The sequence below is a fragment of the Thermobia domestica genome, chromosome 8 (assembly GCF_964235325.1).
Source record: "Thermobia domestica chromosome 8, izTheDome1.hap1.1, whole genome shotgun sequence".
Lineage (NCBI taxonomy): Eukaryota > Metazoa > Arthropoda > Insecta > Zygentoma > Lepismatidae > Thermobia > Thermobia domestica.
Window position 1 is genome coordinate 162,245,931 of NC_137461.1, and position 26,742 is coordinate 162,272,672.

Genomic DNA, 26,742 nt, shown 5'->3' on the forward strand with positions numbered 1-26,742 from the left:
CTGTGATACAGTATTACGCTCTGCTTGCAGGGTTGGGCTCATTTTCTCTTTTAGAAAAATGGAAAATTCCATTTAATATGTATATTCATTATATAGATACTTCACCCTATTCTATTTATTATTTCACATCATCATCATCATTTTTCAAACGGCATGTTTTAATATACTAAGCGATTCCGTATTCAGAACCAGACACTAACAGTAGTTCTTTTATCCTTTCGCAAATCGAAATGGCCTTTCATGTCTGACGCCAGTTTTCACATTCTTGTCATCTACGCATGAATTGCTTGTACTTTTCACTTAAATTCTCGATGTAGTAATTTGCTTTAATAAGATGTCTTTGTTTTCTGAGTCTCCGAAATTCAGTTTCTCGCATCAGACTCTTTGCCTCATAATTTGAAGTTGTGCCAGCATCTCATGGTGTAAACAGACCTTGTGGTTAAAAAGAAACGGTGTAAACAACGAACAAGAATACTATGCTCTTCACGAACATAGGGTAGTGCTACGTTGGTGGTATCTACAATGAACAGAACTATGGGAATGGAAGGAACTATTAGAGATACCTTCGGAATTGTCAACTTTAATATGAATAGTATCGATATGTTGCTTATTTATCCATAAATTTTATAGATATAATCGTATAATAGTTCGTGGTAAGTAATAAGGTTTCATTACTTGTGTGAATGTATTTTTGTTATTATGAAAGTATATATCATTATTGGATTACAATAAACGACCAACATATAATAAAAATTAGAGTAGAAATTACTTATTACAGCATTTAGTCAGAACTTCTTTATGGTTGGTGAACAGATTGTCCAGTGTTGGGCATGTGAGGTAAATTGTTGTAATTCTAGAAAGTATAGAGGAATACTAATATAGTTTTGTGAAACTATTTTTTAGTTCAAATAATAAAAAGTCGCGAAAGGAATGCAAACCTAAAATCAAAATTAACGGTCTGGTGAAAAAGAAATTAAGAGAACAAGTTGTCCGTTGGGCGTTCTAGTTAAACATTGGATGAACTCTGACATTTTCTTATCGCACTTTTTGTTTAATCCTTTTATCTCCATCTTTTGTTTCATCTTTTATCAGTCGTTTGTGATCTTTAATAAGCACTGGACGTTTTATTTGAGACAACTTGTGAACATTTTATTTTAGTCTCATTCGTGTGGTGCAAATAATAGAAGCACTTTTCTTGTAGCTTCTTGTGCAATCCTAGAACAAGCAGGATTCTTGCTGTAAGCAAAGCAGTGTGGAGAACTTGACGTTTGTGAGGATAAAATTTCGTTTAATATTTTATTAGATTACAAACACGTGTTTGGTTATGGACCGCGGTGGCGTAGTGGTAAAGCGCTCACCTCTGGTGCGTTGGGTACTTGGTTCAGTCCCAGCTTGCACCAAGCGAGCTTTGTGGTAGACAGACAGTGTGTGTATGAGATTTCTCGGGGTTCTCCAATTTCCTTAATTCTTCCATTTCGTTCAGTATCATTATCACAGTCTATCTTAGCCTCGAAACATAATCGTGGGACGTTAATAACTATATATATATATATATATATATATATATATATATATATATATATATATATATTTCAGTGTATATTAATTGAATGATATTTCATATATTAAACGTTGTAGAACTGTATCCACTAGAAGAATGTTCAGTATACTTGATTATTCTGCTGTAACATCAGTTTTACGCACAGCATTATTTGTTCGTTTACTGTTTTCACTTGAGTCGTTGACAAAGTGTATTATTCCATTGTAGAATTTTGAAAATAATAACTTCTAGTATAAAAGATATTTTCTTATAAAAGTTCAAACTTTTCTTTCAGTTGAAGGAAATGGAACTCCTGATGAAATTGATATGCTGTGGGAATTGAGTAAGCAGATAGAAGGTCATACTATCTGTGCTTTGGCTGATGGTGCTGCATGGCCTATACAGGTAATCTCACTTCAATATATTCTTTATAGTAGGTATGAATCATTAAGTGGCAGTTACAGTGAATGTAAAAGTTTAGCCACCCCTTCAGATTCATTCTTTGGGTCATATACACTAACAATAGAAGGGGGGCCGAACTGGAGTTCCAGTATGTCGAGAGTTATGACGTCATCAATATAGCCACCCGTGAAATTTCCAATAGAATTTTTAAACGCGTATAATTTCCCTCAGAATAGAGCTAAAACCGTCGTTTTTGTCCCAAACTGAAGCAAATTGACTGCAAATTATACACAACTAGTTGAAGTATCTGTATATAGTGCCATGTTTGAGATTTATTGAAGCACATTTGAAAAAAAAAGCAGTTTTTTGACACTCGATTTTAATTTTAGATCTGAATAACTCCGTAATTATCAAGAATTCTAAAAATATTGTAGAAACAAACAATGTAGATCTTATTATGATCTGTAAAACAGTACCAATACAGGGGGTAGACAAAAAAATTCAAAAACACTTCATACAGGACACATAAGTTTGGCCCTCCACTGTACAACACGTGTTGCGGTTGTCGATCGTTTTTTGTTTCAGTGTGTCATGTGGACCTTCCTTTTCCGTCAGCAGTAACTAGTTCACTTGTGAGTGTCGTGGTGTGAAAGTGGTGCGGTAAAATGGGCGACTTGACAGACTTCCAAAGAGGCATGCTCGTTGGTGCTCGTCTGGTTGGAGCTTCAGTGGCAACAGTGGCGAATATTGTGGGGGTATCGAAAGGCACTGTGTCCAATGTCACGAGGGCATACACAATTCATGGGCAAACGACGTCTGCAAAGCACAACAGTGGTCGAAAGACAATCCTGTCAGTTAGGAACCGCAGGACATTAAAACGGATTGTAGCAGCTAAAAAGAAGACCACTGCAATGAAAATTACGTCTGAACTCAGTTCCGACATACAGAACCCGGTTTCATCGAAAACAGTGCGACGGGAACTTCATAAAATGAAAATTCATGGTAGGGCCGCTATCGCCAAACCCCTGGTCACAGCAGTAAATGCGAAGAGACATATCCAGTGGTGCAAGAACCACAAGGAGTGGACTCATGAGCAGTGGAAACACGTAATGTGGTCCGATGAATCGACCTTCACCTTGTTTCCAACAAGCGGTCGTGTTTACGTATAGAGAATACCGTCGTAGGCCTATGATACAGACTGTCTGCTTCCAACTGTAAAGCATGGGGATGGTTCTGTTACAGTATGGGCAGTGATATCGTGGTTTTCTCCAAGTCCCATCATAGCCCTGCATGGAATGATGAATGCTAAGGCGTATGAGGCCATTTTGAGGGACCAGATTCTACCCATGGCCCAAATATTGTTCCCTGATGGTGATGCCATCTACCAAGATGATTTGGTACTCTGTCACACTGCAAAAACGGTGAAATCATGGTTTGAGGAGCATGACCAGGAACTATCACACCTCCTCTGGTTCCCACAATCACCAGATCTGAACATCATTGAGCCATTGTGATTTGAGTTAGAAAGGTGTGTTCGGTATCATTACCCTCCACCAACATCCCTTAAGGAACTGGAGCATGTTTTGGAGGAACAATGGTACAAAATTCCACACACCACGATTCAGGAGCTGTATAGTCCATTCCACGTCGGATCCAAGCTGTTTTGCACGCAAAAGGAGGCCCCACACCATGCTAGGTATGATTTCCCCACTTTCGCAAACGTTTTAGATTTTTTTGTCCAGCCCCTGTATATTTTCTGTATCATTTCACATAAGGTAGTTATGTGATTTTATAGAAGACATAGTGTGGTGACTTCGTAGCTGTAATTTATAGGTATGTTATACTTGTATGATTAAATAAGAGTTACAGATGCTCCATCACTGCATATTTAGTGTTTAGATCACCTAGTTAATAACATAGAGTGGCAGAAGTGACATTCTAATACACCGAAACTTATGACGTCATCAATATGACCGCCCGTAAATATTCTAGTAAAATATTTAAAACGGTATAACTTTCCACAGAAAGAAGATAGAATCGTATTCTTTGCCTCAAAGTAAAGCAAGTTAATTGCATTTATACAAGATGAATTTGTAATGTCCAGAATCCCGTTATATACTGTTATCTGTAAATTTTGGATACAATTTTCAGAGTTAAAAATTATATAAGAAATGCGAGTGTTGTTAACATTTTATTTTTACAGAATGAAGTTTCATAATATTTGAGTTAGCAATACTGTTTTGCATTGTAATCATTTGTATCTAAAATTTCTGACAAACTATGGAAACATTATTTTTCATTTTGGGAGGTGCTAAGTTTAGTTTTACGTTCCCGTTACAACGTTAACAAACTACCATAATAGTAATATAAGTAATAACTGTTACATTTTATAAGGCCAATCATTTATATTCATATAAACACTTGCAAAGCGTAGTACAATTTAATAATTTCTTCGTGTAGCTGCATGATTTTGAACACTTCTTGCATCCACGCTTGACCATCTTCTGACAGGTATTAGCAGCAATTGAGGCTGTGTTGAACCATATTGGTAGGAGTCTACTTTTTTCTTCCATATTTGCAAGGATCTGGAAGTGTAATTTCGGCCATGTTTGCAGAAGCCCAAATACTTGCTTGGTAAATAGAAAGCCTGCAATGATACAGAAGAGCATTCTGTGTAAGAAGCTTTTTTTCTGGATTTTCAGGGAAAATATTGTTTTCCTTAAATCGTTGATGTCTGTTTCTTGACTTCCATATAGATTAATAATAAAAAAAAAAAAAAAAGCAGTTCAATAGATTTGATTTCGGATGCATCAAAATCCAGGACAGTGAAATGATTATCCATCATGTTTACCAGTGCTTCAGTTAGTGACTTAGGACTCCTCTTCCGTGCTGTAAATGCCATACTTTTCGACTTTCCTCTTAGTGAAGAAGTTGAGTCATATCCAGTAAGAGCATACCATAGTGGCAGAGCACTACTCCTTAGTAGTCCGAGGGTGCTGTGATCTCTACGTCAATTATTCTTGTCTTATTTCCTGTTCCGAAATGTATCAACAGTTGACAGTCTTCTGCACCCATTAAAATGACAACAATATTGGAATTCAAGGTTCGTTGTAGTATTGCCCTTGCTCCTTCTTTTAATGAGTGCAACACATGTAATACAAATCTGATGTCAGCTTCATAGTTGCATCTTTTAGTCATGTTGTTTCCAGGCCCAACATGGCAAACGATATTGTCTGCAGTTATGTAGAAATCACTTCGTACATCTTTAAGATTTGAAACGGATTCGTCACTTAGATATTTAAATAATTACTGTTTCTTTTGCGAGTGACGCAAAAACATTGACCAATCTTTGGGTATCCTCACATTTGGGCCTACCTTCTGTCTCATTCCATGTCCTCGATCTTCACGCGTCTCGCTTTTTATGAAAGTTTCAATATAAGTGTCCTAGACAACATGTACTGCTAATGTTTTCGTCATTTCAATTTTAATCTGCCTCAAGAAACGCATATAAAAGCAGTCTTCAAATGTTATAGAACCGACCTTAAAAGTAAGAAAATGAACGAAGGGTCCACCATGTCAAATAATAGCATGATAATTTAAAGGCTCGGCTGAAATGACATCGGTTGCTTCATTGGCCTGAACCTCATTCTGGAGGCATACAATGGTACATTTTTTCAACTACTTGCAATTGAAGGAAGGCAGGGTTAGCACAAACCATGGTTTTTATTGAAAAAAACAGGTTTTTTGGTTTAAACCAGGTTTTTTTTTTTGTTTAAACCATGTTTTTTTTTTTTTTGGTTTAAACCAGTTTTTTTTTTTGGTTTAAATAATTTACTCTATGTATTTATATTAAATATGGACAGAAATTAGTTTGTTTCCCCTTGGTGTTATTATGCAACAACAAGGTTGTGCTGGAAAGGGTCACATAAGCTTAAAGCGGAATCCAAACCGCGTCTCGGCTTACATCCAAGAGAAATTGTCCATTTGGACACGAAACCGGGACTAATTGATCACAAATGCGATTGCCGACTCACTCACGAAGGACTTCTGATAAAAATACGTTGTACTGATCTTTACATAGGCCTACTTGTTAATATAATTATCAAGAGTTATTTCAGAAGGACAAAATGATAAACAGTTACACAAGTAAAAACATTATACAGAATTATATATGAATCGGGAAACTCCCGCCTTAACCATTGGGAAATTCCTGTTATTACTTTAAATGCATTTGTATGTAAAATTTTAAGGTCAACGTACCATAATCACTACGCTAAAGCTGAGGTATTAAATTACAAATTTGGTATGTAGATATCATTCAATAAAATTAAAACCAAGTCAAATCCAAGCTGATGTTGGAAGCTACGTAGGCAGTTGATAAATTTGGCAATTTATATCAATATATTTAAGCAACCTTGGCTTCTTTATAAAACAACAGGCATTCACTCAAGTAGAAATATATAATTTGGTTTCAATTCGTATGTTTAGGCTTAACATCCTTATGAAATACCAAGGTTATCACGGAGAAGACTTTAGCTTAGAGGGACACCTCGAATCGCTACTTGGTTTACACTTCAAAGATGGGTTGTGGTTCGACCGAGAATTAAACACGGGACCCCTTGATTAAAAGGTGAAAAGTAGATAAATGCAATGCGGATGGTTTGATATGTGGAAACGTCACCATGAAGTTCACACGATTTAAAGGGTTTTTTTTTTTTTTTTTTTTTTTTTTTTTTTTTTTTTTTTTATTTACCAGCTGGTTTAATCCACCTTGGTTTAAACCAGCCAACCCTGAAGGAGGGTATTTTTAAAATTCATGAGCAAAGATTTCGTTCATATTACCTTTTCTTGATTGTGTAGCTATGCACATTTGGCCCAGAAAAGAAACACTTCTCTCAAGATGAAAAATAATGTTCTCCTAATTAGTTTGTCAGAAATTTTAGATACAAATGATTACAATGCAAAACAGTATTGCTAACTCAAATATTATGAAACTTCATTATATTAAAATTAAAATGTTGTCAACACTCGCATTTCTTATATAATTTTTAACTCTGAAAATGGTATCCAAAATTTATAGATAACAGTATATAACGGGATTCTGGACATTACAAATTCATCTCGTATAAATGCAATTAACTTGCTTTACTTTGAGGCAAAGAATACGATTCTATCTTCTTTCTGTGGGAAGTTATACCGTTTTAAATATTTTACTAGAATATTTACGGGCGGTCATATTGATGACGTCATAAGTTTCGGTGTATTAGAATGTCACTTCTGCCACTCTATGTTATTAACTAGGTGATCTAAACACTAAATATGCAGTGATGGAGCATCTGTAACTCTTATTTAATCATACAAGTATAACATACCTATAAATTACAGCTACGAAGCCACCACACTATGTCTTCTATAAAATCACATAACTACCTTATGTGAAATGATACAGAAAATATATTGGTACCGTTTTATAGATCATAATAAGATCTACATTGTTTGTTACTACAATATTTTTAGAATTTTTGATAATTACGGAGTTATTCAGATCTAAAATTAAAATCGAGTGTCAAAAAAATACTTTTTTTCAAGTTTGCTTTAATAAATCTCAAACATGACACCATATACAGATACTACAACTAGTTGTGTATAATTTGCTTCAGTTTGGGACAAAAACGACGGTTTTAGCTCTATTCTGAGGGAAATTATACGCGTTTAAAAATTTCATTGGAAATTTCACGGGCGGCCATATTGATGACGTCATAACTCAACATATTGGAACTCCAGTTCGGCCCCCCTTCTATTGTTAGTGTATATGACCCAAAGAATGAATCTGTAGGGGTGGCCAAACTTCTACATTCACCGTAACTCCCAGTTCAATTTAGTATAGGGATTCATACCTACTATCAGGTACTTTTTAGGAAGTTTCCGTGTTTTGTGTATTTAACATTTGCAAGGGAAGTTACATGGTAGCTTTTGAATAACAATGTTCAACACACATATACAAAATTGAATTGTTCTGTTACAGTAAATGTAGGTGTGCAGACTCTGATCTTTTCCTTTAGGTAAGAATTAATACCTTTCAAACAAATAAGCCAATAGGAAAACAGTTTTCAATAATATACAGAAAATCATGTTTTTTCTACTTAAAAATAAAACTGACTGGCTTACTCGTTCTGAAGTTACCGACAGAGTATATAGGGTATGTATACGCATTTTGTTTAGCCGTTTTGGTTGTTCATAATATGAAAGTATATCAAAATGTTTCAAGACAGGATCTGTGGACTAGAATTCACGTAATTACTTTTAAGTTAGAGCTATATGTAAGTAATGGTATAGCTGTATTGTGCAGCGATATATGGGAACTCCCAATTTTGCGTCCCACTGCTGAAACGCGTATTGGAAGTCATGTTGTCAAAGCAGTAACCCAAGCTACAGTTACATCTTCGAGGAGAGAATAAAGTCATAAAAGACCAAATGTAGTGGATACGTGAGTAGGACGGATGCGGAAGTGTGAAAATGCTATTGTGGGCAAGATCTACAGGTTACAACAAGAGTCCGTAAGAGACTACATTGTCATCATGGAGCACCCAGTTGCCTGTGCGCCATAGGTCAGATTGTTTTTGCTGAATGTAGTTTTTCTACCCAAAGACTACCGATTTCTCTGGATTGTACCCGTAGATTCAACTCCCTGTTGATGCCCCTTGACATCCAGGCCACGCTGACAAGTCTTTTGATAGACTGGAGCACAGTGCAGCTCCTGTTCAAGAGTCATAGGCGTGGGCATAGCAGCAAGGCGGTGCATGCTCAAATCAAACGCGATGGAGCCTTCGCTGTTCCTTTTGAAATATTGACGGTTGCAGCTATGCCTTTAATAGTTCTCTGACGATCCTCATGCACCAGCCACCGCATCGTTTTCTTATTTTCAGATGGTGAGCACTGGAAGATTGCCCTGACTTCGCCCTTAATTGATGGTCTATCTATCTGGAAGCGCTCTGCCACTTTTGAAACACCTCGGGCGACGTATAACCTTGTTTCCATATGCACGTCGTACTGTCAAAAATCGCCCTTCAGATTTGCCAAGATACACGGAAAATTTGGTGTTTGCTCTTTGTTAATGTTTGTCCGTGCTGAAATCGCAAATAGAAAAGCGCACGTGGCTACGAACAACTACTATTAGTCAATATAATATGCAATTATATACTATTTGGTCTAGGAATTAATTCGTGCGGGTGGACAAGAGATGGCGCAACGAACGGAGCGTCCCACAGTTCCGTGTATCCACACATGTGTTGCAAACCCCTGTCATCGCGTATCGTTCGTAGTATAGGGCAGTGGATTAAAGCGTCAACAACACTAGTTTGTAGTTAAGTGAACATGGCGCAATTTGTGCCTGATAAAGTGTTTTTGCGGGGTGTCCTGCTGCATTACTTTAACATGCAGAAAAGTGCGACTGAAAGTCATCGTATTTTGGTGGAAGTGTATGGTGACCATGCTCTAGCTGAGCGAACGTGTCAGAAGTGGTTTGCACGGTTTAGAAGTGGTGATTTCGGCTTGGCAGACCAAGAGCGAGCTGGACAGCCAAAAAAAATTCAAGACGAAGAATTGACAGCATTGCTCGAGCAGGATTCGTGTCAAACGCAGGAACAACTTGCAGCAGCATTAGGCGTTGATCAAACAACAGTCTCCAAACGCTTGAAAGCCATGGGAATGATTCAAAAGATGTCACATTGGGTTCCACATGAATTGAAAGACAGAGACGTTGAAAGACGAAAAACCATTTGCGAATTGCTGCTTCAACGACAGAGCAGAAAGGGGTTTCTGCATCGAATTATTACGGGTGATGAGAAGTGGATCCATTACGAGAACCCTAAACGAAAAAAGGCCTGGGTGAAACCAGGTGAACCAGGTCCATCACAACCAAAACGAGATATTCACTGTGCAAAGGTTATGCTGTGCATATGGTGGGATATGAAAGGTGTGGTGTACTATGAGCTGCTGCAACCGGGTGAAACTATGAATGGAGAACGTTATCGACGACAATTAATGCGTTTGAAGCAAGCTCTGGCCAGAACACGACCAGAATGGGAGAACAGAGATGATAAACTTATTGTTCAACATGATAACGCTCGCCCACATGTCGCAAAACCGGTCAAAACCTATTTAGAAAATGTCGGATGGGAAGTTTTACCCCACCCGCCGTATTCACCAGACGTTGCTCCTTCGGACTACTACTTGTTCGATTGCATGAACAGAGATTTGATTGGACAGCGGTTTACTTCTTCAGAAGATATCGAAACATGGGTCTCTGACTGGATCGCTTCCAAGGATGAGGACTTCTTTCGCCACGGAATCCGTACATTGCCTGACAGATGAGCGAAAGTGGTGGCTAGCGATGGACAATATTTTTCTTAAGGTATTTATGTATTTTGTGTTTGTACTACAGCTTCAATGTGTGCGTACCAACCGCACGAATTAATTCCTAGACCAAATATAATATGCAATACTACTATAACTACTATAATATGCAATTAACATGAAAATTATGTAGCCAATCATCTCCTTGAAGTGAAACATTAAGCATATAAGTGAAATTTTAACAGGTGTTTCCTTATTGTATTATAAATCCCAAAACAACGCTAGATATTTGTTAACGATAAATACTTTACATCAAAATGTGGCTGAACTCAGAAAATGGCTAGAAATTGCTAAAAGCAAAAAGCACAGCTAGAAAAGCTACTAGTGGGTTTTTTGAAAATTTGTGGCTAGGCAGGTTCTCAAAATGGCCAGATCTATCCACAAAGTGGTTGAATTGGCAACCCTATGCAGTGTTAACAAAATATACACTTTTAACCATGATTGGTCACCATAAACCAGATTGTTGTCGGATTTACACTCACAGACACAAAAGCACATTATACCTTATTTTGTTTTAGGTGTCACACAAAACACACCTCCTTTCAAGCCAAACAAATAAGTACAAAGTTTAAACATTGGCCTCAACAGAGTTTCCAAAACACTAGATCAAAAAAGCCAATTCCCACTTTGGTCGCGTCAAAATAGTAACAATATTGAATCAAAAAAGGTCAGTGTTCACTCTGGCCCTAATACACATTCTTTTTAGTAGATTGAAGAAAGGCCAATATATACTTTGGCATTTTTTAAACATAGAATTACTTCATCCTCGGCAAGGGCCTATAACATTACTTGGAAAATTATTCTAAAACTATTCCATGTTGAAACTTGCCCTTCTTACACAAGAAAATACACATTTACAGACATTCAAATTGCTGAAAATCTCATTTTCGCCAAAAAGTGACGTTGGCCCTTTTAGACCCAAGCCATAGATATATACATAATTATATCTCTAATGTCTTTTTAAAATCTTTAAATATACCGAATTTTATGAAAATATGCCATGAGCTTTCTTTGAAGCTTCCCAATGAGTCATTATAGTTGGCATTGAAATATTGAAGTCAGGAGCAATAGGCTGAATTCACTTCCACCAAAGGAATAAAATTCCTAAATCTAGCTGATTTTCATGAAATATAGGTATACTTTCTTTGAGGTTTCTGAACGGGACCTATTACTTAAAGCCAAAGTAAAAAGTGCTTTCACCCTTAACTTTGTAATAAACTGTTTAATGGTAAATTTCATCTTTAAAAAATCGTCATGAAAACAAGATGTATTTTCTGTGATGGCTTATGAATTACTCCTATTTTTGGGGTTGGAATTGGGATAGACTCCAGTAAGAAGGTCAGTGCGGCAAAGGTAGGAAGTGGGATATGAGGTACTCAAACTATGAGACCGATCTATGTCTGGACATGCTTAAGTAACAGGTATTCCTGTGACTGCTAAACCTCAGAGGTGATTTCCCAGCTTTCTAACCCTAACAGAACGGCGTGCTCCCTATTTCGCTTTGTATCATACGTTGGTTGGACGAGTTATTCTTGGTTCCGTTGATCCGTGGATAGGTCTCACAGTTTTGAAGTAAGGCATTTTAAAAATTGAATCTGCGTCTACCTGAAAGCCATGGTTTATCAGAATAAAACCACTATTATACAATATCTCCAAAAACGGATCATGCAAGCATATCCGTCTGTGGACTCGGCGGTGTTGCATGTCTTACGGATTGACAGAAACTTTTTGCGTTACGTGATGTTTAATGCCGGTCAACATACAGAGCACATCCGTAGGATGCCATATGTGAATTTAGCTAAAGGTGAAACTAACTTCAAAAAGATAGCTAATTTTTCTTTCATTGGAGCTTCACTTCAGTAATAGTCGTTAGCAAAAACAAAAACATTTTTAAAAATAAATCCACATTCTTTTCTTACTCAAAAATGAATTTAAATTATTGGAGTTATTCGTTAGATATGGATAGTCTTACGATAACGAAAATAATATTTCAGGAATAAATATGGCACTAAGGAAGCACATGTAACAACTTGTCTTGTTAATCTCTGTTCATGATTTGATTAGAAAAAGTTATTTTATATGTATTTACTAAAATTGTATACAATAAGATTGTCGTATAAATTCTTATATTATTCTTAAATTCTTTCCAGGGCCTAATCCGCCACTTTAGACCGGAGATAGAAAACAGAATGAAGAAGTTTAATGCAATCCAAGCCAAAGGACAGTCATGTTAAAAATTGACATTGGTATTTGTATAGTGTATAGTCTATCTAAGTATTGTTGTTTTGGTATTAAAATCACAACCGATTGTTTCGTTCTAGGAATGAAAAAAGAAAACTGTACATAAGAATCAATAAAGAAACTGTCTATGTATGTATGTATGATGTCTTGTTTATTTATTAAATAACAAAAGTGACGACACGATTGTAATATTAACCGTGAAGAAAACGTGAAGACCACGGTAGTATTGAAAGTTAAACCTTACCGAAAAGGAAAATTCCTGAAACCAAATGTGTAGGTAGGGCTATTTCTCAACTCGTTCCCATTTAGCTATGAACAGTTTCCCCAGCGCTTATACACTGGTCTGATCCGGATCTCTGAAACTTTTCAAGATTGTCAAAGAAGTCATCCACAGTACTAATGTAATAATCACAGGCGAAACCTCTGCAGTCAATAGGGGTACGTACGAGACAAGAGTTGATATTTCGTCTTGTGCGCAACTCCACCAGCTAACAAGATATTCTGTGATAGCACAGTTTGCTGCTCCCTTCTTAGTAACAATACTCAGAGAACAAGCAGCAGACAGGAAACCTTGTGTTGAGAAAGAACAATGGTGACAATCAAGATGCAGTGTCTATTAGTATGGAAAATCTTAAAAAAAAGAATTTTTCCTATATTCTGGAAATTTAAATGTGAGATTAAATATATATATATATATATATATATATATATATATATATATATATATGGGTGATTCCACGAAAAGGGGAAATTTTCACTTGGAAAATTTTTGTTCCGTTGATGGTCGCCTATTTCGATAAAAATATCACATGCACTTACTACTACTAAGTACATGTTAATTAGGTGTTCAGCAGTGCTGAATCGTTATTGGTGTAGTAAATAAAAAATAATAAACTTTTCAGCACCCACGGAGTTGAGACCATAGGTCACGGAGTTGAGATTAGTTAACACGGAGTTGAAAATTACTGTGGAGTTGAGGAACGTGATACATCTGGGTGATAAGTTTTGGTTTATAAGTGATTAAGCTTATAATTTACATAAAAATTGAAATAATTTTCCAATAGTTTTTGTAAGTTAGAATTATTCTCCTTATGTTGAATAAAATTCTAACAAATTAGATGACACGTAATTTGTTATACAAAAATACTCCAGAAAATACTGCAAACATATGAAAATATATCTAATGAAGGTTCCAACATTGAGTACATATTTTATATATATATATATATATATATATATATATATATATATATATATATATATATATAATATGAATATGTGACGTAAATAAGAAAAAAAGAAATACACATGCACTTATCGAATATTGAAAAATTATTGCGCTTTCAATATGTTGACTATCATATGGAGAGGACAAACTTTTCACATAAGCTTACGAAACAGACGAAGTAGTCACTAAACCTGTCTATTGTCTACTTCATTTGTTTTCTGAGCTTATGTAAACCGTCTGTCTTCTCTGTGTGATCAAGTCAACACGTCGAAAGTGCAATACTTTTTCAACATTTGGTAAGTGTATTTGTATATTTGGTATATATACAAACAGGTGTTTCAAAACAATACACACATTGTTTGGGAGCTGATTCCTGACACCAAAATAAGACGAAAAGTATAGACAACTGTGTGCACAAATGCTTCCTTTCGGAGTTATAGGCTGCCGAAAACATGAAAAAAATGAACTTTAAAGGTCCATAAGCTCCAAAACTATGAGACCTACCGTAGTCGGGTCACGACTTCACTTAGGAACTCATATGTGCACTATCCAAAAATATGTTTCAGAATCCTGAGGTACTCACGAAGCAATTTTTATAGAGGGAGTTTGGCTACGGGCGTATAATCTGAAGTACTCACCAACTACTTCTATAAAAGTTGTTGTGGAAGTACCGCAAGATTCTGAAACATGGATATTTGGATAGCGCACATACTAATTCCAAGTGAAGTCTGACCCGACTACGGTAGGTCCCATAGTTTTATGCTATGGACCTTTAAAGTTCATTTTTTTTCATGTTTTCGGCAGCCTATAACTGCGAAAGGAAGCATTTGTGTACCCAGATTGGTCTATATTTTTTATCTTATCTTGGTGTTAGGAATGACCTCCCAAACGTTGTCGGTATTGTTTTGAAACGTGCACACTAAATGACAGTGTAAGTCACTCATCTTTTTTTTTTTTTTTTTTTTTTTTTTTTTGATAATTCGATGTTCTGTTAAGTAGCCCTCATTTTCCACTCCAATGAAGGAAATGTCTTGAGGAAACAGGGAAGGGTTGTTCTAGTCTACACAGAATGAGAACTGCCAACGCTTTTTAAACGTCAGGTTTAGTAGGCCAGGAGAAATTCCTCCCGATCCGCGTCATAAAATTGACTGTCCGTATATTGCCCTCCGACTCTTCGACAATCCCTGAAAAGAAAACAATTAGTTGATCATAAGATTGAGCCTTCAATAGGTTAAAAACAGATCTTGACTTGACTGAAGTTTTACCTCCGGCTACCTGACAGCCCCAAATCTGAACTTCCGCAAAACACTCCTTAAATGGGCTAGAACCAACCAGCCGGCCTTTGAGCGTGAATGACATGTGGTCAGCGTGTCGGCTCCTACGACCGTTGCGATGGTCTGCGCGATCAGGTTTCAGTACATGTCTACTCAAATGAGTTTTTCAATTGCCTCACTGTGCAAAGTAAACACCATTAATTTTTGAGCTTCCACCGGGAAACATACCCAGAACTATGCACGAAAGGCGAGCATACTAGTCACTAGACCATAAACAAGCTTTATTTCTATCAATATATTGATAGAACATATATTTGGAAGAGCATGAGCATAACAAACACTGTAGAATTATCAACTCCGTGAACTTGTCTCAACACCGTGGATTCCTTAGTTTTCAGATGGACATGGAGTTGAGAAAATCGAATATAATTTATCTTTACCGGCCCACTTTTTAACCAGTACATGTGAGTAATTGTGTACGAATTTTCTACGTTAAGGCGTAGGTTCCTCAAGGGAAAGAAGGTATATACCATACAAATACATTCAGTAATAAATACCATGGTGTTGAGTATCAATTAATATACGCACCTGCTTTCCACACACAAAAATATTTTTCCTATAGCTTTTAACACATGCACACAACTTTTTCTGTTCTTCAGTCAAACATGTCTGCCTTGTCTTCTTGTGGGTGTTGCCAATGTGGACGACCATGCTATCTGTTGAGAGCAATGATAATTTTTTCTATTGCCATGGAGTTGAGACGAAATAGAGGTGACAGAAACGAAGCATAGTCAAGCTTTCGAAAATAATCGTTATAAAGGTTTACTTTCCACAAAATCGAAACACTGAAGTGTTCTCTTCCATTTAATTACCATTAAATGATGTTTGATTTGCGACTTCACTTGTAATTTATTGATTAAAATCAGTCAACTGTAGTCTGTGACAGCCCACGGTGTTGAGAAATTGGGTAATAATTATTTTTTTACGTATGTTTCGTGTTATATTTGCAAACTGTTATACATGGCATACCTACTTTGTGACGGTTACTACCAAACAAAATAAAAATGAGGTGATTCTTTCTAGTAGTAGTTTGAAGAAATGCCCGTGACAGAAAATTTCCCTTTTTCGTGGAATCACCCATATATATATATATATATATATATATATATATATATTGCAAAATACTAAGAACAAAAGCAGTTCTTGGAGCGATCGCCGTACTTTTCAGTCTCATTTTGCTAAAGGAATTTGTCTTGTTTTCAGCGTAAGTCTATAAACCATCTTTATTTTTTTTTTAAGGAAGAGTTTTTAAGGTGTCAGTCTCTAATTTCAAGTAAACAATTATCTTGGAATAAAAGTGCGCAGAACGAATTTTATAAAGAACGTGTTCGTTTTTAAATGCGCTCGAAAACCTAGATTTACTATAAAGAAAAACTCATTTCGCATGTGGCGGATGATTCTGAAACATGGACAGAAATTATGCCAGTTTTGATAATTTCACGTTGATACATGTCAATAGTTTTCAGGTAAGGCGAGGGCGTTTTAAAAACTGATTTTTCGCATTTTCTAAAGAATGTAATTGTAACTACGTATGGTTGGATAAAGAAATTCATCCTGAGTGGTCAAAGGACTCCGAGAAGTGTCAGACAACAAATTTTCAGCTTAAGATGACTAAAGTCTCGACTGTTGCCAGTAGATGGCAGCATGTTATCCCTATCTGTCCAGCGTATTTTGTATAGAGCGACATTGTTGAAATTAATCAAGTTCGAAAGACCAACATTCAAACTGCCCAAAGTCAAATGGAATCATTATTCACAGGATAATTCGTGCATGTTTTATTCATTGTAGAGTGCCTTTAATTTCCCTCTCCAGAAAAATGCTCACAACAGTGTCTCTCTCTCAACAAACAACATAAAGTATCAAAAACCTTTACAGATTATTCCCCAAGTAATGATTCATTGCATTTTGGGGCGAAGTTTGAGTATTGGTTTCTTGCATTTGAACTATTTTGAATATTATCGCTCGAAACAAAATATATTAAGACAGAGAAAACATGCTGCCGCTTATTAGTTATTAGCGCTCCTTTAAACTCGCTTTAACTGCGTTTAGTGAAAACAAAAGTTTTCTTTAAGTAATGAAGGAAAAGAAAATTTTCTCTCATAGGAATAAAACTATCTGATACAGAAAAGAAAAGAAATACAAGGTTTGTCCGTAAAGTAATGAGACGGGCCGCCGCGCAGTGCTCCCTGGTGGGAGGAAGCTAAGCAACGCACCGGGCGGCAGTCGCGTCCGAGCTCTGAGCAGTGAGGATCACGTGTGGCGCAAAAGCTGTTTTTGAATTTTTGTCACGGCAGATTTTCAGAAATAATTTTGTGAACTATTGTTTTGCACATGTTGAGATCTTCGGCGATTAATCTTACACTCAAACGACGATCGAATTCCAGATTTTTTTTTACTTTGGACACATTTTTGTCCAAACAACTCGTTGAAGGGCGTTGAGATCGCTCCATGTCTTCAACGGTCTCCCGTCTGTTCTTGCAATTACTGAAACACTGTAAAACCTGGCCCCTTGAAAGGGCGTCGTCTTTGTAAGTCTCCTCGACCAAGACAAGCATCTCGAAACCGATTTTGCTCAGGTGAAAGCAAAATTTAATGCAAAAGCTCCATTTGTCATCAACTCGGACGCAACTGTCGCCTGGTGCGTTGCTTAGCTTAGACCCCGCTAGGAGCTAATCTAATTACGGACAAACCCTGTATTTCGGTTTCAATAGACGGATAAAGATGTTCGGAAATCAGAAAGAATTTGGACTTAGAGATTTACAGATACTGCTTCTCAGAAGACTTCTACAGAAAAAATCACCAGAGTGATAATAGGATTAAACTATGCACAAATGTATTTGCGAAGACCTGGTTACACATGCGGAAATTTTGTGGTTGCATTTAGTATAATCCACCCGTGCTTAATTATAATACAACATGTAAATTATTCATTGTAGCTTTGGAAAATTCAAGATTACTAATAAAACTCCAACTGACCAAAGCAGTATATATATATATATATATACTGCTTTGGTCAGTTGGAGTTTTTTTTAGTAATAATACAGTACTAGATAAGCAGCTATGCTACAGGTAAGTGCCAAAACTCAAGGAATAATGGTAGGGAACTAATTGACGTCGCAGGAACAACAGAAAATTGATCGAACAGCGCGAAGAATTTCAGTGCTGTCAGATGAACTTTACAGTGAAACGTCAAGTACTGTGGTGAGGCAAGCTGATGGGAATTATTACTATTCGAGCGCGGGATGGTAGATGCTATGAGACAAATGAGGCATTCAATTTCGGAAGTTGTCCGGACATTGAACTTTTCTTTATAGTGTCAAGGGTGCCGAGAGTACTGCATTGGGAGCATTACGACCTATCAAGGACAACGCAGTGGCTGTCCACTTGTGATGAATGACCGCAACAGACGATGTCTCAGCAGACTCGTCAAGGCAGATAAGCAACAGTGCATGAACTGAAAGTGAGAATCAATGCAGGATGTTCCAGCAAGGCTTCTCAGGTCAGTGCAGCGCTATTTGGTCTCCATTGGGCATCGCTGCCGCAAACTGACATGAGTGCTGCTCATAACCGCTGACCATCGCATGGCTCGGTCTCTCATGGGTTTGGAAAAACGTGGATTGGGTCTTAAACATCTAGCAACATGTAACACCGTCAGATAAGTTGGTACATGGATGGTAGGGTCCGTGTGTGGCGCAGAGCCAATGGACCCAGCTTGTGAACAAGGTACTCTTGAAGCAGGTGGTGGCTCCGTAATGGTTTTGGGCATGTTTACAGAGCATGGTTTGGATTCTCTGGTCCGCATGAACCGGACATTTATCCATCATCGCTATGTTCAGCTGTTTGGTAACCATCTTCCGGTTTTTATGGACTTCGTGTACTCTACCAAAAATGGAATCTTCAACGATGACAATTTACCTTATCACGGCGCCGCAGTGGTGCGCGACTAGTTTGAGGAATATTCTGGCCACCATGCATGACTTGGGCCTCCTAGATTTCCAGATATAAATTTTATCGAGCACATGTGGGATATTTTCGATCGAGCCATTCGTGCCAAGGATCCTCCACCTGCGTCAACCGATGAATTGTGAATGGCACATCGCGCTACATTGCTGCACATCCCTCCACCAGACTATCAGTGACTTGAGTTGCTGGACTTCTTCATGCTCAAGCTAGTCCTACACGTTATTAGGAAGGTATCCCAAAATCGACCTATATATATATATATATATATATATATATATATATATATATATATATATATATATATATATATATGGTATGTGTATATATGTATATATTTGTATGTATTAACGCAAAACATGTGTTAAAAATTGTTAATGGTGTCTATGAAAAAACTGCAAAGGATAATTAATTCCAAAACAATATTTGCGTCATTGACGTGATACCGCTAAATCAGTATGTGATATCGAATATCGTAAACTCAAGTTTTGCGTTGCATTGATGCAAACCGATAGGAAATGAGGCCTGAATCCATAATTCTCGGGGTCACTGAGATAAACAGTAACACTTCCGAAACCATTAAAATCCAATTCCGCCCCGCAACTTGGGGGAGGGGGCGCTACATAAAAATGATCGTAAATGGCCGATTTTACTGTCGAATTCATATTTTTCGGGGTCGCTAAAACGAACAGTGACATTACCGATGCGGATTAAATCCGAATTCACCATCCATTACCCTTTATGTTCAAAATGAAACGCATTCTCCCCGTGCGAAGAGCGGGCAATTTGCTTATACTAAATACAAGTAATAAATGGACATCTTAATTTGGTCTTGGGACACAAACGAAAATAAACTGGTCACCAGTTTTCCAAAGACATACAACAGCTGACGACTTGCTCATACCATTTGAAGGAAATGCGAAGAGCATAAAATAAATCAGGGTGTGTATCGGTCACGAAAGTCGCGAAAGTGTCACGAAATCACAAAACGTTCATTAAAGTCAAGAAAAAGTCACGAAGTTTAGCCCTTAGGTCACGATTTTTTTTTCATTTGTACAAATATAAGCAGAGACTGGAAAATTATGTTTTGTAAAACGCCAAAATTCACCGCCAAAAAATGGTAGCCTTAGATGCTACCAAATCGCTACAAAGCACACTTCTATTCCATACATGGAAATTCGGCCTAATTCGCACCCAAACTGAAACGAGCGATCGAGATGCCTTTTGTGAAGAAATATGTCAATCAAGTATCTTCAGAACCTCCGGACACGCAAAATTTCCACGTTCCACAGATTTTTTTTTTTTTTTTTTTTTTAGCGGACGACGTGCTACAAGCGAAACTTCCATTCCTGCAATCAGTAGCATTGGAACTAGTACACTATCTGACAGATTTTCAATCTGATAAGCCTCTTTTACCAGTCATGTTTGACGAACTGTATTCTGTGGTCCGCAGTATTGATAATCGCTTCTAGAAAAGAGTGTAATGTCTTTTGTTAAAACAGCAAGCAACTGATAGCGATGGATGTGACAAACACAGAGACTCTTCTGGATGTTAGATCAGTAGATATTGGGTTTGGTTCAACAGCAGATGCAAAGGAACACAAGAACTTGGAATTCTCTCTTTTAGTAAAGATTACAAAAATTTTCTCGTTCCTTTGTTTACATCATTAGTTAATCAGAAATCACCATTGCGCAAGGTACGGTGAGATCATCATAGCTTTCTCCGTATGTGATGACAAACAGTTCTTCGAGAAAATCTGTATTAGTAATGCTTTACTGGATCTGACCTCGAAAAGCCACATTACGTCGAAGTAGATGAAATTAAGAAAAGTTATTTATCGCTGTGTAAAAAACATACTCAAGAAATATGTAAATCATTTAATTGGAATAAAGACAGGTTAGCTATATTTCTTATGAAAATTTTCACTGAAAATGATGAAAAACTTGTAGGATTTTCTAAAAGTATACTTACAATGTTTCATGGAAATAGTACTGTAGAAAGAGGATTTTCTATTAAAACCTGTTTAGTGAAGAACCTCTCTGAACACTGTTTGATTTCCCAACGTTCCGTGTATTGTGTCGTACTATCCATTGGAGGTTAACATAAGATATCAGTAATAAAGTCTATGATCCTGGCTGTGAGAAATGCCTCGTTGAAACGAATGGAAACTCTAAAACAAAAACGAGATGAGGAACACGGAAGTCACAACAAAATCAAGATGGAACAGAATACCTTAAAGAGTTGAAGGAGAAGAAAAGGAGATTGTTACAACAGACTGAAGAAGTTGCTTCAGAAGGAGATCGACAAAGCTCAAAAAAGGGTAAAACAATATTAGCCAACTTAAAAAAGAGAGAGAGAGAGAGAGAGAATCCATCAGCACAACTGTTTACAATCAGTGTGATACTTTTGAAAGACTGCTAAGGATTTGTCAATATATGTATACCATGTGTATTTAGATACGTAATTTTAAGATTAGTGGATTTGTGAGTGTTTGCTGTTGGTTAGTTACCGAACAAAACTGATTATACAATATACAGTGAATATAATGAAGGTGGTGTCAGAAAACATCAAGTTTTTATTACTCCAGGGAACAGCCTTTGGAGGTAGAGATGTGTGCTACAGAATATAGGTACTACTGTTAGTTTTTGAATGTTACGAAATTTTGTGGTTTGGTAAAGAAAAGGTCACGAGAAAGTAACGAAATTTCATTTTGAAATTTTAGTCGACATCCTGTAAATAATAAAAATCATTCAGATATCCAGGGACGGAAAGAATTGGAATTCTTTAATAAATAAAAGGATATTCATTAAGCTATGATTCGGGGGTTATGCATACCTAGTTATATCATAAATACTGTCACAAAGTTTGGAGTGGCGCTGTAGGCATCCGGAGTGGCACAGTGCTGCCATCTGTGTATAAAGCGGAAGATGCATGTAGTGTGTGTGTGACTGTTCATGACATACGTTGACACTGTACTGAGTTCTGATGGAGTGGGGCAATTACGAAAATCGTGTAGCAGTAATTGCACTACACAAGGTCGGGAAGACAGCAGGTGAGATTTTCAACCTCCTGAAACCCCTACAAATCAGCAAGAGATTCGTGTATCGCGCCATACAGCGATACACCGAGACTGGAACGGCAGCTGACCGCGCAAGGAGTGGCAGACCACGAATGGTACGAACCCCGCAACTCCAGAAAGCAGTCACAGCAAGAATTCGAAGAAATCCTGTTCGAACACAAAGTGTGATGGCTGCTGAGATGAACATCAGCAGAAATTCCATGTGTCATGTGCTCAGGAGTGACCTACATCTACGGGAGTATAAGAGGCGGACTGGTCAATTTCTGACCCAAACATTAATGTCGCAGAGGGTCTTTAAATCAAAGAGACTATTGCGGCGTCACGCCAACAATCTGCACAGAAAGATTCTGTTCACTGACGAAAGGGTGTTCACAATTGAGCAGGCCTACAACGCCCAAAATGACCGTGTGTATGCCACGTCATCTACTGCAAGGCTGCTCCAAGGGTTCATAGGGCACATCATCCTGCCTCAGTGATCGTTTGAATGGGAGTGAGCTACTCAGACACAACCCAGCTGCATTTTTGCGAACAAGGTGTTGAAACATCTGCCAAGGTGTGCCAGGACACAGTGCTAACACCTATAGTGAAACCACTGTCTGTTACCATGTTCCCTGGAGAAAGGTGGACCTTCCAGCAGGATTCCGCTCCAGGCCACAAAGCGAAAACAACCCAGGACTGGCTGGCACGGAACGTCTCCGACTTCATTTCTATCGCTGATTGGCCTTCTAGCAGCCCGTTGGACTACAAACTTTGGGCAGTCCTTCAGGCAAAGGTCTGCCATAAACGGCATCCATCTGTCGACAGTCTGAAACAATCCTTGACCCGAGCACTGATCTATTTTCCCATGGACGTGGTGCGTAATACCACTGACCAGTGGCCGGACAGACTTCGTGCCTGCATCAAGGCCAAGGGGGAACATTTCGAAAAATGATACGTGCGTCAGGTGTACAACATATCGATGTAAAACATGACCCAAATAAATTGCCTTGGTGTTAATACTCTCTGTGTTATTCACATTCAAACTTGTGACAGTATTTATGATATAATTAGGTACAACAACCGGAAAAGAAAACTTATGTATACAATAACCTTAAAGAGGAATTTTCGCAAATCTGGTGATCTGTTACAGACCCATGCAAACCCATTTCACGAAGACAAAACCGAAAATATAAAAACTACCAAATTTCCAGAAAATAAGTACATACGTATTTCAATAACTCATATGATTATTTGGTTGACTGGGAATAGTTGACACAAAATACAGCGAGGAAACGAAAACAAGTTTAGTGACCTGAATCAGACGCATTGATGCTATAGTCATTAATATGCAAGTAAGAGTCATCAATATATTTTTATAAAAATACACAGTTCAACACTTTTGAGACAAAACCACCCTTTTCTTCTGCAAATTTATTTTTATACGGAAGTTTCACATTGTTTCCACAATAGTTATTTGCGGTTCCTAACAAAATTCATTATCTTTTAATTATTGTTTACACAAAGTTGTGCTATATTTAGAGAATAGGAAACAAGCATTCATTTATTTTTTAATGTTCAATTCCTTGTTGAGCGGTCATTTTGTATTGACGCATAAGCTAATTTTGCACTTCAGAAAAGTTTGCGGTAAACGCTGTAACTCAGTTATTTCTAAAGATATTGATTTCAAAGAAAAGTCAATTGAAAGAGAATGTACAACCTTATATATGCAGTGCATAGTTAAGCCTACTACACTATAGATATCTGAAAAAAACTTGTAGTCCGTTTACAAAACATAAATTGTCACTTTAGAGATCATTAAAAAAAAAAAAAAAATACTATTATTATTTTTTTCTAGATACAGACTTCGTGGTATACTACTTTCTAGAGAAGTTTTATACATAAGAGTCTCATCTTTTCTCTGTTATGTGTCTTCAAACAAATTGCAATTTTTTGAAAATCAAACTGCAATTTTTTGAAAGTCAAAAACAAACTGCAATTTTTTGAAAATCAGTTATACTCAACCTGAAATAATGATAAAAGGGACAAATGGAAAAAATCTCAATCTTCAGAACACAATCGTTATTTGCGTAGTAACAAGCAGTTAAAATATTACTGACACTTGACTAGTTGCGCAAATATGATAAAAACTGTTTCAAATCGCAATAATATTGTATCTAACTCTATCCTAGTATACTTGCTTTATTTATAGTTCATACTTTAAGCAAAGAAAGAAACAACTGTTAATCTTTCTCTTTTTATTTTCTTAAAATGTCTGTGAAAAACTGTTCACTGATTTCTGTTCATGTTTTTTCGCTGATATTGAAAGCTTCAACTTGTAGCAGTTGTAAACTTAATTGATAAGAATTTCGTTAGGAACTTACTAATTGAAACCCGCACTTTGCGATCTTTAGAGATATTGAAAGAAGTTCTGGTGCCATGTGGGTGAAAAAATGAATAAAAATATGGTTATTTTCCTCACTTGTTTCTTTAATTTTCCCGATCCACCAGTTCTTGTCGTAAATACAAACTACAGTATCTTATATTTTCAATGATAACACACTTTTTCGTGGAACTGCTGTTGTTACAATCAGTAAATTCTTTCATATGCGAGTATGGATAACATCTGGTGTTTGTTTGATATAGAGATACAAACCTATGAAATGGCATGTCTGTGGAATTTACTTACAAGAGTAAATCTCCTCTGTAATGGATTGCACTCCATGTGATGGTACATAAATAAAAAGAATGATGGAGAGTCCTTTCATGAATTGCATAAGCAGGGCTGGCCTTAAGCTGATTGCTCCCAATCGGGCCCCGCGCTAGTGCCGTCTACTTTACTCTCCAGTGCCGTTTCATCAGCATATTAGACCTCAGAGCAAACAAGTGTGTTGTAGTCCCTATTACTAAATTTTGCTTCTAATACATGCCATTTTGCTCGCGGGGTCCCCCGACCAAGTGGCTATGGAACCGTTAATATGGCTATGCTATTCTTGGTTGTCAAGTACACACAACATATTGCAATATAGATACATCCATGGACTCCACAAGGGAGGGTATGGCCTCTACCTAAAAAATAAACGAATAGTTTGTATTAAGTTTCCGGGCTTAAGTAAATATTTTCTGAATTTAATGCTGAAGTAATTTCTTTGTTTTGATACGTTTACAACTTCTGTTGTAAAAATAGATATGTCCAGGTCTGCACACCCCCCACAACCCCAATACTCCCCAAATTTCCTTACACACACCCCTGGGCATAAAAATATTGTATTTGTGTAAAGATGTATATCATTATTCTGTGTTGCACATCCTCTTTTATTTTGAACACCGCACTAAGTAACGTTCCTGGCGTTCTTACTGATTATGTCACGTGATATTACCGTGAATACCGAGATGATATCAAATAAATCAGCCCCAGTGCGACTTCTTTTCATATCCTTTCTCTTATTATAGATATATTAAAAACACAAAACCTGCTGAGGACAAACTTTGCCCTCTCCTGCCAAAAATCCCCTGGATATATAAAGGTAACCTAGAAAGTTATGTCGCTTTTTGTGGAGGTCTGTGTTCAATTGGCTCTCACATCGTAAGTTGAATGCGAATGGAAAAAAGGCGAGGGTCAGTTGTTGGTGTAGGTATATCCAACATACTACCTGGTTGTGGCAGTTCAGTTACACCGTGAACTTGCGTAAGGACAGTGAACATGGAACCTCCGCAGATAGTCTTAAGGGTGTGTATGCTGTTCGAGTTCAAACTGGGGTCAAACGCTGCTGCAGCGGAACAGAAGAAATGTCAGGCCTTTGGTGAGGGTGTCATGACTACGCGGACAGTGCAGCGGTGGTTTAACAAGTTTAAAGACGGTGATGAACCGGAAGGCCAACCGGAAAACGACCATTAGGAAGACCTAGGCGCAGTAGAGAGGACAATATTAAGATGGATCTCGCAGAAATAGGAATACAAAGTAGAAACTGGATCCAGCTGGCTAAGGATAGAAGTCAGTGGAGAGCTTTTGTGAACGCGGCGTTGAACCTCCGGGTTCCATAGGCCATCGAGTTAGTTAGTTAGTTAAGAACGGTGACGAAATACTCGAAGACGCACCACGTCCCGGAAGACCAACACATGTACAAAATGAAGATCTTGAGGCAGCAATTGAGACAAACAGTGGTCAGACATGTGAGTGGAAAAACCATTCAGCAGCACCTCCATTAACTTGGATTGATGGGTCTCACATGATTTGACTCCGGGCCAGAAGGTAACGCGAGCAGACACCTGTGTTTCTTTGCTGTCTCGTCTGAGGAAGGAGCTAATTCTGGACATGATGTTGACATGTAATGAGAAATGGGTCCTGTACAAGCTCCACGGCGCCGTCATCATAGGTTAGCATCCCACGAACCGGTACCAAAACAGCCGAAACCAGCATTGCACCAGCAGAACGTCCTCCTGGAATGTTCGCTGCATCGTGTATCGGGAACTGCTACCAGCTGATCAGAGCATCAATGCAACTTTGTACTGTAAGCAGTTGAGCCGTGTTCAAAAAAAGTCAAAACTCTGGAGCCAGCATATCTG

General features: G+C 37.5%; 1 protein-coding gene across 1 annotated transcript in view; it reads left to right on the forward strand.

Annotated features, from left to right (window-relative positions):
* The window catches only part of ND-51 (NADH dehydrogenase (ubiquinone) 51 kDa subunit), a 68,910-nt gene extending 56,180 nt beyond the window's left edge, over window positions 1–12,730 (forward strand). Inside the window, exons 9-10 of the mRNA XM_081769213.1 lie at window positions 1,836–1,945; window positions 12,508–12,730. Of these exons, the coding sequence (XP_081625339.1) occupies window positions 1,836–1,945; window positions 12,508–12,591 (194 nt within the window). The 3' untranslated portion in view covers window positions 12,592–12,730. The remainder of the gene's footprint in view (window positions 1–1,835; window positions 1,946–12,507) is intronic.
* The last annotated feature ends 14,012 nt before the right edge of the window (window positions 12,731–26,742 follow it).